The 12,103-nt window shown below is 54.1% G+C and overlaps 1 protein-coding gene across 1 annotated transcript in view; it reads left to right on the top strand.

Annotated features, from left to right (window-relative positions):
- RNF43 (ring finger protein 43) overlaps positions 1 to 12,103 on the top strand; it is a 53,491-nt gene that overhangs the window by 33,480 nt on the left and 7,908 nt on the right. The window contains exons 2-8 of the mRNA XM_042879712.1: positions 2,414 to 2,536; positions 5,151 to 5,225; positions 5,875 to 6,006; positions 6,516 to 6,617; positions 7,085 to 7,240; positions 8,076 to 8,178; positions 8,593 to 10,110. Coding sequence (XP_042735646.1) covers positions 2,414 to 2,536; positions 5,151 to 5,225; positions 5,875 to 6,006; positions 6,516 to 6,617; positions 7,085 to 7,240; positions 8,076 to 8,178; positions 8,593 to 10,110 — 2,209 coding nt within the window. The remainder of the gene's footprint in view (positions 1 to 2,413; positions 2,537 to 5,150; positions 5,226 to 5,874; positions 6,007 to 6,515; positions 6,618 to 7,084; positions 7,241 to 8,075; positions 8,179 to 8,592; positions 10,111 to 12,103) is intronic.

Here is a 12,103-nt window from a genome sequence, read left to right as displayed (position 1 = left end):
GAAACGAGGGAAAAAAGGGGCAGCAAGCACGTAGGGATGTGGGGGAAGCTCTGCATCCTGCTGAGCAGGTGGCAGGGAGAAATGGAGTGACAAAACCAGGGGGTTCGCAAGCCTGACTGACCTTTCTCTGCTAGATTTGAGAGGCTTCCCAGGAGAAGAAATGACTTCTTGGTTTGGCAGTGGGTGCTGCAGACGTCCCCAGCCTGGAGAAGCGCTTCAGTCCTGCAGGCAGTGAGCTGGTCTGTGGCCACACATGGTCTGGTTTTGGGGGCAGTGAGGGATGCTGATGCAGCAGCTGGAGCACAAGCCCTGTCTTCACTGAGGAATCTCATAATATTTGTTTTTCCACATGATCCTTGGCTTACTTTTTGTGTCTGCTCTTGTCTTGCGAGCACAATGTGCAGCTGTGATTGCTCACTCACTCAAAATGCAGCAACTGATGTGGTGGACGTGCCAAAAAATGCAATTGTAGGATGTAAAAAGTAAGGGCCAGGTCCTGTTGCTTTGCTGCTGCTTGACAGGTTGCCTCTTTGTCACCAAACAGAAGGAGAAGAGGTAGGAAGAGAGAGTGGAAGCAGTCGGGAGCTCTCATGGCTGCCTCCTGCTCATCTTCTATGGAGTGCCGAGGAAGGCACCAGCAGTCTCAGCTCTAAGAGGTGATTTGTGCCCAGTGAGGGACTCATTGCAGAATAAAGGGATCCACCAGTGAGCCCCAGCCCTGTGGGCTGCAGCCTGCAGGATGCTGCATGCCTGGGGCTCTGCTGGCTGTGGGTTCCCTGCTGCTGGCCATGCCTTCTGTGAGTGTAGCTGTGCAGCACAAGACAAAGGACTTTTGCTTGGCCAGGGAGATCAGGTGTCCTAGAGTGCAAAAGCAAAAAATCACAGTGGCCAGTCTTAATAGGAGATCACAGAGAAAGTTTTGGTGCATTCATCAGCATTAGCAGGTCTTTCCCCCGTGGTTTCCCTCCCAGGTTCCCCTCCAAGAGTTCGTCTGTGCTGCTCAATGTTATTTGGAGATGCAGAATCATTAAGGTTGGAAAAAACCTCTAAGATCATCTAGTCCAGCCATCCACCTACCACCAATATTGTCCACGGGCTGTGTCCCTCAGTCCTACATCTTTCCTTAAACACCTCCAGGAACACTGATTCCACGACCTCCCTGGGCACCCTGTGTCAGTGCCTGACCCACTTCTTCCCAAACCAGCTGCAGGCAGGGATGTCCCCTGCCCCCATCTGCCCCACACATCTCAGCAGCATCGCATCCCACTGCTTGGCTTGCACTAACGAGACCCTCTGAATCCCCATGCTGCTGCATGGTGCACTGGGGGTCTGGGCTCCTTTGATAGCCTCCCCATTCTGAATCTGACGAGTCAACTCCCTTCTGCACAGCTCTGGGACGGTGCTGCAGCTACCTGCAGAGCAGGGCGTGCTGCTGTGTGGACAGAGGCACAAAGCCTGCCCTGATCCTGCTGCTTTATGATGCTGATTTTCTTGCTCGCTTCCCACACTTGCACACACTGATGCATTAATAAAAGCTGCCCAGCACCCTTAGAATTCATAGGCTTTTCTGTACCATAACCTCTTAACGCACTGCAGTTTAGTCACAGAGAAGGACGCCTGCCAGCTTTTCAAGGAGAAAAGCTGGGAATGTTCATGCAAGATGACAGGACTCCCCAGAGGGAGCCAAGAATTGCAGCTTCCTTTGGCCACCCATCTTTCAGCCTTCCCTTCACCACCAGGCTGCAAGCCCAGAGGCAGTTGCACAGTGCGGAGGCAGGGATGTGATGGATGTGATGGGGCTCAGCCCCTGTGCCAGCAGCTTGGCTTGAAGGGGTGAACATTTTTCCAGGGAATGTGGTCTCTGGGATCTTTCCTTCTCCCATCTCATTCCTGGTGTTTCCTGCAAAGTGCTTTCAATTTTGCCATCCTTCCTTGGGCTTCTTTGGCTTCTCCTCTACAAATTCACCATAGCATTTGATGAGCTTGGTGGCAGAATAAGTGCTCTGTTGTAATAGGAAGCTGTAGGCTGCAGGTCCTGCACCACAGGGCCCAGCAGCAGTGCTGTCCCACCAGGACAGTGCTGTTGGGATGCTGCATCCCAGAAGTCAAGGGCTGTGGTCTCATCTGGCTTTGAATATCCATGACTGGGACAAACCCAGACCTCTGTGACGGTGATAGCAGGCACTCCACCTTTCCCTGGGATATCTTCCTGGTGAATCAAAGCTTTGATTTGTTCCTTGTGGCATTCAAAGCCTCGCTGACACTCAGACATTGCCATGGGATGGAGAGATGCCCACTGGGTGTCCTGCACCCTCCGTGCAGGTCCTTGAGGCATGGAGTTTGCAGTGGGCTTCAGGCACCCATCGCAGTGCGGAGCCTCAAGATCTGAGCTTCCTTTGCTTCTGTCCCACAGTCCCACCCGCTGTCCCTGTGCAACACCAGTGAGGATGAACACACAGAGTCAGGATTCATCACCATCGTCAAGCTCGAGCAGCCGGATCGGGATCCCAACCCGTGCCTGTCCCTGGCTAACAAGGTATGTGCAAAAATGCTCCACAATGGCACCAGTGCAGGAACTGATGTGATGCAGGAAAGAGCAAAATTGTAATAATTCACCGGGTGAGGCACAGGAAGGATCAGCACTGAGCAGCTCAGACAAAAGCAAACCAGACAGACTAGAAACGGGACGTGACTGCTGAGGGCCACCATCCATCCCCTTCTGAAGGAATGGGAGACCTCAGAGGTCTTCGGGTCGGGTCTCTGTGAGTGAATGGCAGTTTCTGTGTCAGAAGTTGAGGTCACTGGTACAATTCTGTGGTGATAAGGAAGTCAGGTGAGAATGAGGGTCATTTTAAGCCTTAAAATCTTTGCGTCTCTGATAAAGTTGAGTGGATGGAGGCTAACATTAGCTTTCTCTTCAGAGGCTGAGTCTGTGTCCTTTCATTGTCTCTGTATAAAGCGTTGTGTTATTTTCCATAAGTTCTGCACAAACACGAAGAGCCTTGTTTAGTCTGGGTTGGATTTGGTGGTGCAGCCTCGGTAACAAAAGCAAGGAAAGGGGAGCGATGCTGAGATGACCCCTGTGATGGATTTTACAGCTCGAGGCTGCTTTCCCACAGCCTTACAGGCAACCAGGTGGCAATGCCTGTCCCTTTCTGCACCGGTGGTGCTGGCTTCCAGCCTGCCTGCAGGCACTCCTGCTGCAGTTCCTCTCCTGGGGATGCTCACAGCTCTCTGCCTCATGCAGTACCACAAAATACAGGCAGATGTTCTTCAGCTGGCTGTGTTCCTGGGCCCTCCTTTGGACTTGTGCCCTGACTCCTTCACCCCTGCAACTGCCGTCCTTCTGCACTGGGGTTTGTCTACTTTTCCATCCTTCTGAATCCTCTGCCCAGCTCCTTCCCTCCAGCAGTACACAGATGGATCCCCAAAGCTTTGGCTGGCATTTTGCTTTGAGAGCACAAGGGCAGCTGCGGGCTGTGGCTGGTGCTGGGGCAGGAGCCTTGTTCCCTTGGCGTGCGTTGCCTGCGGCAGAGCTGTGCATGTTGAATTGCAGTGCTATATCAACGCTGATAAAAATAACCATGTGCAAAGTGTTATAACCTCTCCTGCAGCTGTCACCCAGCCAAGCAATGCACACAGACAGCACTTTCAAGCCCAGCATGAGAATGACTCCGTCAGTCACCTGATGCACTTTCTGCTTCTGTTCTCTTAGATGCTAGCCCTGCTTCGACATCAGAGCTGACTTTGGTAGGAAGGTGTCTGATCTGCCTGGGGAGAAACAGCCATGGAGGACACATGGAGTCAATTCAGATTGATTTATTTCTATTTCTGCTGCATCGTTTGCAATTCTGTACCACAGAAGTAGTTTTTCCCCATGTGAAACACTGATTCCAAGTCTGGTTGTCAGACTGCTGAAATCTCCTAAACCAACCTGTGAATACTTCCAGTGTTCAAAGAGTGAGATGAGCTGGAGAGAGCTGACACAAAGACAGCAAGCACTCAGCACGCAGGCTGTGGATAGCCTGGACACAAGTTGCTTCTCTGCAACAGGAGTCTGAAATATGGTGTGAAAGATCACTTGCCCAGTCTTAGTTGTTTGTTTCCCCATCACTGGTGTATTTAGCAGGATAAAATCTTTGTAGAGCTCTTCAGTGTTCATCAAAGCTTGACTGGCTCCCATGAGTGGAAGTCGCTACTTGAAAGTCCTGTTTGCTCCTTGTTGCTGGCAAACGCCACGGCTCCTCTGATCCCAGGCAGGACCCCAGGCTGTGATCCCTGCCCAGAGCCCCTAATGCCCCTTTTCCAACTTCCCCATTTGTTCTATCAAATCCAAGAGTGCACAGTCCTATCAGCGACTCAGAGTCCAACCTCCTGGAGCTCTGTGGTCTTCCCCACATTCTCCATTTCCATCCTACTCCCAAAGCCCACAGTCAGCCCTGGCCCCCAGCTCCTCCCCACTGACCAGATGAGCTTGGAGGCCGCTTCCCCGGCGCTGCGTTTGATATTGCAGCTGGGAAGCTGCAGCACTCACCTCTGGCCCCTGAGCTGGAGTTTGGCAATGCAGCGGGTAAACTGCTGCAGCAGCTCCGGCAGATCCCTGTTTGCACAGGCGCTCGGGACGCCCAGATCAAAGCACTCCGCATGAGTAACAGCGGCCCAGCCCTGCACTTTGTTCACGTTCCGGCTCCCTTTCACAAGAGCTGCCTCTGCCTGCCTCGAGGGCTCGGTGGGAGAACGTGGGTGAGAACGTGGGTGACCCCGTGAGGTCCTTCAGTGTGCTTTGAGCTCACCGGCATGGGGTGCACACTCACTTGTGTGGTCCCAAAGCTGTCCTCATCAGACTGCAGCAAGTGCTGGGCAGCGAGGAGCGTGGCGTGGCTGATCCCTCAGCTCCTCATCCTGGGCCTGCAGCCCAGGGATCACCTGAGCCTCTCCCTGATGAGCACAGAGGACAGGGAGCAGAGAAAGCAAGAGCAGGCACTGGTATCACTGCATCGCTGTGCAAGCACAGAAATCGGGATGTAATTCCTCAATCTGAACAGAGGATATTACTCCTGTGAAGAGAGGCAAATGTTTACCCAGATGGTAGATACTAATGCAGATGTACAATATAAAATGTTTACTGAAGCTTCTGTTCTTTTGGACAGGCAAAGCTGGCAGGGGAGCGTGGAGCTCGTGCAATCCTTTTTGACATTACCGATGATGAAAGTGCTGCCGATCAGGTACAGACCCCACAGATGTTACCAATTGAATCTCAGTGCCCCCACCCCATCCCTAAATGTGCATAGGTCAGGACCCCCCACCACCAACACAGAGTGGGAGGTCCCAGGAAGACGTGCAGCCTGGCTTGGAGGGTTAGCGCTTACCCAGCTCACCCGTGCACACAGCACTTGTCACTTCTGCACATCCAGATCTGCAGGCAGCACAAGCAGCTTGTAAACAACACCGTGCTGCTCTTGAAGGATATTTCCTTGTCAATTAAAGGTGCTTTCCAGAAGGTGATTGCTTTCTTGTGGGAAATGGTAGATTACCAGAGCCCATCCATCAGGGCTGGTGTAACTCAGAGGAAAGGTGATTTCTCAAGTTTTCAAGCAGAAGTCGTGGCCACTCTGGTATGCTCTTGGTGATGCTCTGGCTACAAGTTAAACATCAGTGCTTCCACCAGCACTGCTCATCTCTGCAGTGGAATAGATTCCTCGCTGAAATAATCAAAGGACAATGAAAAGCATACAGCACTAGATAAGAGCACAGATAGGGAAGCTGTGCCTAAGATTAGCAAAATCTGGAGGAGAGATCAGACCTGGCAGGGGTACTGGAACATCTCTTTCAGGCTGTTCTGGAATGTCTTTCACCACATTTGTTTCATTACAGCTGAGAAAGCCCAGAGGTCTGAGTCAACCCGTGGTGCTGATCAGGGGCCACGACGCTGAGCTGCTCATGGGCGTTGTGAACAAGAACAGAGAGGCCCATGTGAAGATAGAGGTCAAGGAGCCACCAGCTTGGGTGAGACACACTGTTCCCACTGTTCCTGTATCCTTTCTCCCCTGGGCTTTCCCAAAGCTGCTGATCTTCCTTCCCCTGCGTTGCAGATGGTATTCCTTTGCAGGAGCTCTGCAGAGCCATTCTCCCTGTCTGCATTGTTCAGATGATGTGCTGCAAAGAAACACTCAAAAGCTCTTTGAGCTTATTTACAGCTTCTTTTGCTTAAACATCATGAGTGAACTGAGGAGATTTCTCTTCGTATGACATCAAGCCTTGATTTTCTTATCTTGTGCTACCTTAGGTCGTGGCTTATAGTGGCTTATAGCAAAATCAAACATCCATTTCTGATGAAATGTGCAGAAAAACAAAACTGAGCCCTTTTTCTTTTCTTCCATCTGTAAAAACCACGGAAGCAAAATTTGGCCGAAGATGATGTATCCAAAGTGATGGTCAGGAAGAGATCAGAATTCCCCTGCTTGGCCTCTAAGTCTCATTCACAAGGGTAATTTCTTTCCTGTTTTATTCAACAGCCTGACTACGACGTGTGGATCCTTCTCACTGTGGTCAGCACTGTTGTCGTCATCATTTTGATTTTTGTCGTCCGCACAAAGTGCCAGCTGAACAGGACACAGGTAAGAATCTCACAGAGCAGACGTGTCTGAGCAAACAGGAATGCAATGAGAGCAGCCCTGGAATCAGTTTGGGGGAGGAAATGTGTGCCCTGGAGATGAGGCAGGTGTGTGCCTGGTGTGTGTGGAATGGTCCTGAGGGTGGGCTGGCAGCATCCCTTTCGCAATGATCTTGCTCTCCTCCTGCCACACCACCCAGTCAGATGTGTCTCCAGATTTGAAAATATCCTACACTTCCAATAGAAGGACGAGCCTCTGGGGATCAGAAATTCAGCACCACTGAGCGATTTTGAACGTCCATTATCAGTTATCTCCTACTGGTAACAAAGTCCCCTCTGGATAGGCAAACAATCACCCATGGAAATTGCCCCCAAATCTGCAATAATCACATTTTCAAAAGTGGAAGAACCTCGAGGAACACGACAGTGCATGGCTGAGCATCTCCTGAAAGCCTCTTTTCCTCCTGGCAGGACTCGGTACAGCAGCAGACCATGCAGGCCATCAGGCAGCTGGCCACGCGCAAGTACCAGGCCAGGTGCCGGCAGGCCTCGCGGTGGGACTCGGCCAGCAGCTGCAGCTCGGCCCCGGTCTGTGCTATTTGCTTGGAGGAGTTCACTGAGGGCCAGGTAGGCTGCAGGCATGGCTGTGAGTGAGCCTCAGCTCTGAGCTGCGGTCGGGCGGGAGCTTGGCAAGGCTGGGAGGCCCTGGGGAGGCTTCCTTCAGCAGCTCCTGGAGGCTGGGTGAGGTTCAGCAGTGATGGAAGACTGACTGCCCTTGGCCCGAAGGCACTGGACCTGCCTGCAGATTGCAGTTCCCTAAAGATGAGTCTCCTATTGTTACTGAAGGGTGTAATGACCATCATGTGTTCGTGTTGAAAGAGTGAGGCAAAAGTGGGGTTTGCTTCTCCTAACCAGTCAGCCCATAGTCTCCCTATTCCCAAGGGCTAGCAGCTCTCTGGACATCACTTCATTAGTGATAGGACCAGAGGGAATGGCTTCAAGCTACGGCAGGGGAGATTCAGGCTGGACATGAGGAAGTATTACTTTTCAGAAAGGGTGGTCAGGCACTGGAATGGATGCCCAGGGAGGTGGTGGAGTCACCGAGCCTGGGGGTGTTCAAGGAAAGGCTGGATGTCGTGTTGAGGGACATGGTTTAGTGGGAGCTACTGGGAATAGGTGAACGGTTGGACTGGATGATCTTGAAGGTCTTTTCCAACCTTGGTGATTCTATGATTCTATGATTCTATGATCACTTCCTAGGGCTACGTGCAGCGAGCAGAACCAAAGATGCCAGACAGCTGCACAGCCTTCTCCATACAAAGCTGGGCTGCAATGGCTTGCTGCATGTCTCAGTCTTTCAAATGTTGCCTCCTGGAACATCACAAGCCCCCCCTCTGTACCCAGTTCTTGAGACAAGGTTCTCCTCGCTCACCCTCCTCATCCTCTCCCTGCTTCTTTCTAGGAACTGCGGATCATCTCATGCTCCCACGAGTTTCACCGGGAGTGTGTTGACCCCTGGCTGCAGCAACACCACACGTGTCCACTTTGCATGTTCAATATTCTTGGTAGGCATTTCCCAGCCAGGGATAGGGGTGGGTGCAGGGATTGTGCCCAGGAGGAACATGTACCTTTGGGCAATGCATGCAGTCAGTGCAGCATTGCACAGGAATACATCTGTGTGTGTGGGGGGGGGTACCAGGTAGTGTGTGCATGGAGGGGGGATGTCTCTGCGTGTGCACAGTGAGGTTCTGGGCTGGGGCAGGATCTGTGCCATTCCCAGGGCCTGTGGGAGTAGGAGTCAGGGGCCCCAGAAAGGATGCAGGGTGTGCAAACCATCAAGAGGGTCTGGTGGCAGCTGTGAGCTGACACAGGGCACAGGTGGGATGTGGGTATGAGTGTGCGGTAGAGGCTCGATGATGCTGAGGCCACCACAGCCAGGCCATAGGGTATTCACTTGATGCTGCCGTCTCTCTTCGCAGCCCGAGACTCAGTGGACCAGGCCACGGTGGCAGGCTCCAGGCTGGCTCCTCGGGACATGGAGCCCGGACGGCGGCTGCACCTTTTCCGCCAGCACCCAGGACATTCCCTTTACCACCTTCCACATCCCTACCCTCAGAGGAATCTCAGGAGCTTCCCTTCGGAGCCAGCCCACAGCAACCCCTTCTTCCACTCTCCAGAGCTCTCCCAGCTGGATTTTGGCACAATCCACTACATGCCATACAGGCCAGCCAGCTCCCTGCCCGCCTGCGGACACGCGTCCCCCCTGGCCTCCGGTTTGCGGGGCCAGCAGCACCCCAGCCCTCCAGCGTGTGGGCAACCCCCCCACAGGACGTGTTCCCTGCAGCCCACACCGCCCTGCCTGGGGCTGACGGCAGCCCTGGCACAGCGGCAGCACCGGGCGCCCATCCCGCGCCGGGGGGTCAGCCACGGGCACCAGCACAACAGCAGTGGCTCTGGGGAGAGCTATCTCACGGAGCACAGTGGGTACCTGGCAGACGGTCCAGGCAGCGACTCCAGCTCGGGGCCCTGCCACGGTTCTTCCAGTGACTCCATGTTGAACTGCACAGACATCAGCCTGCAGGGCATCCATGGCAGCTGCTCCACTTTCCGCAGCTCCCTCAGCAGCGACTACGACCCCTTTGTGTACTGCAGCTCAGATGGGCCCACCATGGACAACGGGCCGGAGCGGCAACGGGCGCTGAGGGAGACGCGACCCAGGTCCTTGGACCTGATGGTGCCCGGCGGTGCTGCTCCAGCCAAGGCCCAGGTGCTCAACCACATCCACTACCACCACCACCAGCACCACCATTACAGAAGGGAGGTAGAATGCACACCTGGACGGGCTGGCTCGGGCCCTGGGCAGCGCAAGTCCCGATACTCTGGGGCTAAGGTTGGCTTTCACAGTGCTCGGACGCAAAAGAGGGCTGAGAAGAGCCATCACTGTCAGCAGCCACTGGAGAGCAGGACAGAGTTGCAGGAGGCTCCTCCAGTGGGACAGTCAGCCTGTGCCCAGCAAGGTCGGGAGCCCCCGCATGCCTCCTCCGCTTCTCCCAACAGGTTGGACTTCGGTGTAGATGCCAACAGACAGTCGGGAGCAGCAGGCACGTCCCCTGTGCTGCTGCCCCAGAGACACAGCTTACAGAGCCGACATCACCGAAGGAAAAGAAAGTGTCCCCTGGAGCTCGATCCCGCTCTCCTGCCCGAGGATTCAGCCTTGCCCAAAGCCTCTGATGCTCACATTCCTCACGGCCACCCTGCTGGCCACCGCTGCTCGCCCGAGGTCCAACCCCTGATCCCAAGCTCTCCCATGCCCTGCAGCACGGGCTCCCGGCCGCTGTGGAAGTGTTTGGTGCCACAATCCAGCTCAGAGCTGAAAAAGCAGGAGGAGGGGATGTCAGGACGGGAGGGAAACCGCGCGGTTCCTGCTGGTTTCTCAGGAACAGGCACCCCAAGGCACAGTCTCCACCTGCACTGCCCAGCTCAGCAGTGTGGGCAGGGTGAGTCTAGTCTGGGTTTTCTCTTTTGGCAAGCAGATGATGAGGGTGGGTTGCTGCAGGTGAGATGGGAATGTGCTCCAGGTGCCCGTAGGCTTTCCTATAGCACCACTGGTGACAGAGGTGTGCTGGATCTCGCCCATCCTCAGGTGATGGCCGGAACAATTGTCGTCTGTTAATGGATCGGCTGAGTGCATCAAACCCCACAGTCTCACCCTAAAATAATTCCAGTGGGAAATAAGGCGGCTCTGTAGGAGTGTCTAGCAGACAGAGTTTCTCCCAGCAGAAGGGGTGGAACCGCATTTCTGGGTATCCTTCCCTCGGTCTGGATGTTCTGATGGCAGAGCCCATTAAGGCTCACTGGGCTTTGCTGTTTGCCCCAGCTTGCCAGCCTCAATAAGGAAGTGTGTGTGCATGGCTGCAAGTAGCACAGGAACAGACTGAATGAGTTTATGGATTTGCACATCCCTCCTGTCTCACCTGCCCCTTCTGTGTGGGAGTTGTTTCTTAGTGTCTTCTGGAAATTAGAAGTAATTAAGATCTGGCCCTTTGCCTAACTGCCGTATGTCATTCTGCCTCCTTGTGTGACTCTGAGAGCAGGATGTTTGGAGGCTCAGCTCCCTGGTTCCTCTGCAAATTGCAAGCTGCAGGCAGCAGGGGCAGGTGCCGGGCTCCCCTCCTCACCCTGTCACTGACTCACTGCCGGTCCCTGTGCAAATCATTTTTATTTAGGTACCCTATACAGAACTAGCAGCCTAATTTCTGGCTTGAAACTCCTGACTCACCGTGCCCATTGTACCACACAGATAATAACTTCCTCCCCACGCTGTCTATCCAGCCCCACACCCCACCCAAGCTCCTGGCCACACCATGCCTGCGAGGAAGTAGCAGGGAAGAGAGAGGCCAGCTGGGCACGGGGCTCAGTGCAGTGCCTGCAGCCTTTTCCCTGGCACAGAAGGGCCTGGTGCTGCAGATGGGTGATGGGGGGGGTTTCTTCAGGATGCTGCTGCTTTGGGAGATACAGCAGTGGGGGGATGTCTCTGCAGTTTGCAGCAGCTCCGAGGGCTGATGATGTGCCCAGAGCTGGAAGCAGTGTGCAGCAATGTTGTCAGGACTGTATCAAAGCACCATGGCATGGTGCATTGCTCAGGAGCCTGTGCAAGCTCCCGTTGCCAAACAGAGCCCATGCACTGGTGTGGCTCAGGGTGGACCCCACTGTCCCCAACCCGGGTGCTGCCCAGGAGGGGCAGTGCCATTCCTGGGGGAGCTCCAGGTCCCTCTCATGGGCAGCATTGTCTGCAGCCTTGTCCATCAGCTCTTATCGCCTGGACACTTGTGACATGGCTGCTGCTAGGACACACCAGTGCCTCTGTCCCCTGCTCCCAGTCTCAGGGCAGTCAGCACTTCTTCCAGTTGTGGCCGTGGACGTGGGGTGGGGAAGCATCTGGTGAGTGTGACAGCACAGGGCTTTGCGCTGACCTCTCTACTTTGCAGCAGCAGAACTCGATGTTCACCAAAGATCACTGCAGTCTGCGTCTGAATGGGGTCTGAGGGGAATTAAGGTGTCAGGCAGTCTTCCCTGGAACCCCCTGTTCTGCTGGGCAGAGGCTAGCAGGACAAGAGCCTGTGCGCTTGTCCCCATAATGTACGTGTGGATTACTTCCAGATCGGGAGGTCAGCCCAAGTGCTTTCTTGTTTGGCAGTGGAGGTGCAGCCATCCTATTTCTTTATTTCATAAACCTCGTACCATGAAACATAGGAGCTTCAGGTTAGCCTTCCTATTCTTAGCTTCTCCCTAAAGGAAAAAAATACGGGAAAAGAGCAGACAAAGGAGCAGGCAGCTTTAGGAATGGAGATGCCCAGTGTGTGCAACACCATGCACTTGCTTTGGCAGCCACTGCCCTGCTCCCCTTCTAGGAAATGTGTGATGTTCTGCCAAGTCTCAGTCCTCGCTCTGACAAAACCCTCACTTCAAGCAGTGCCTATTTCCTTCTCT

Source organism: Lagopus leucura, unplaced genomic scaffold (genome assembly GCF_019238085.1).
Source record: "Lagopus leucura isolate 7727_CA_CO unplaced genomic scaffold, USGS_WTPT01 Super-Scaffold_100024, whole genome shotgun sequence".
Classification (NCBI taxonomy): domain Eukaryota; kingdom Metazoa; phylum Chordata; class Aves; order Galliformes; family Phasianidae; genus Lagopus; species Lagopus leucura.
Note: the sequence above shows the minus strand (reverse complement) of the source record. Positions and strands in the feature narration are given on the sequence as shown.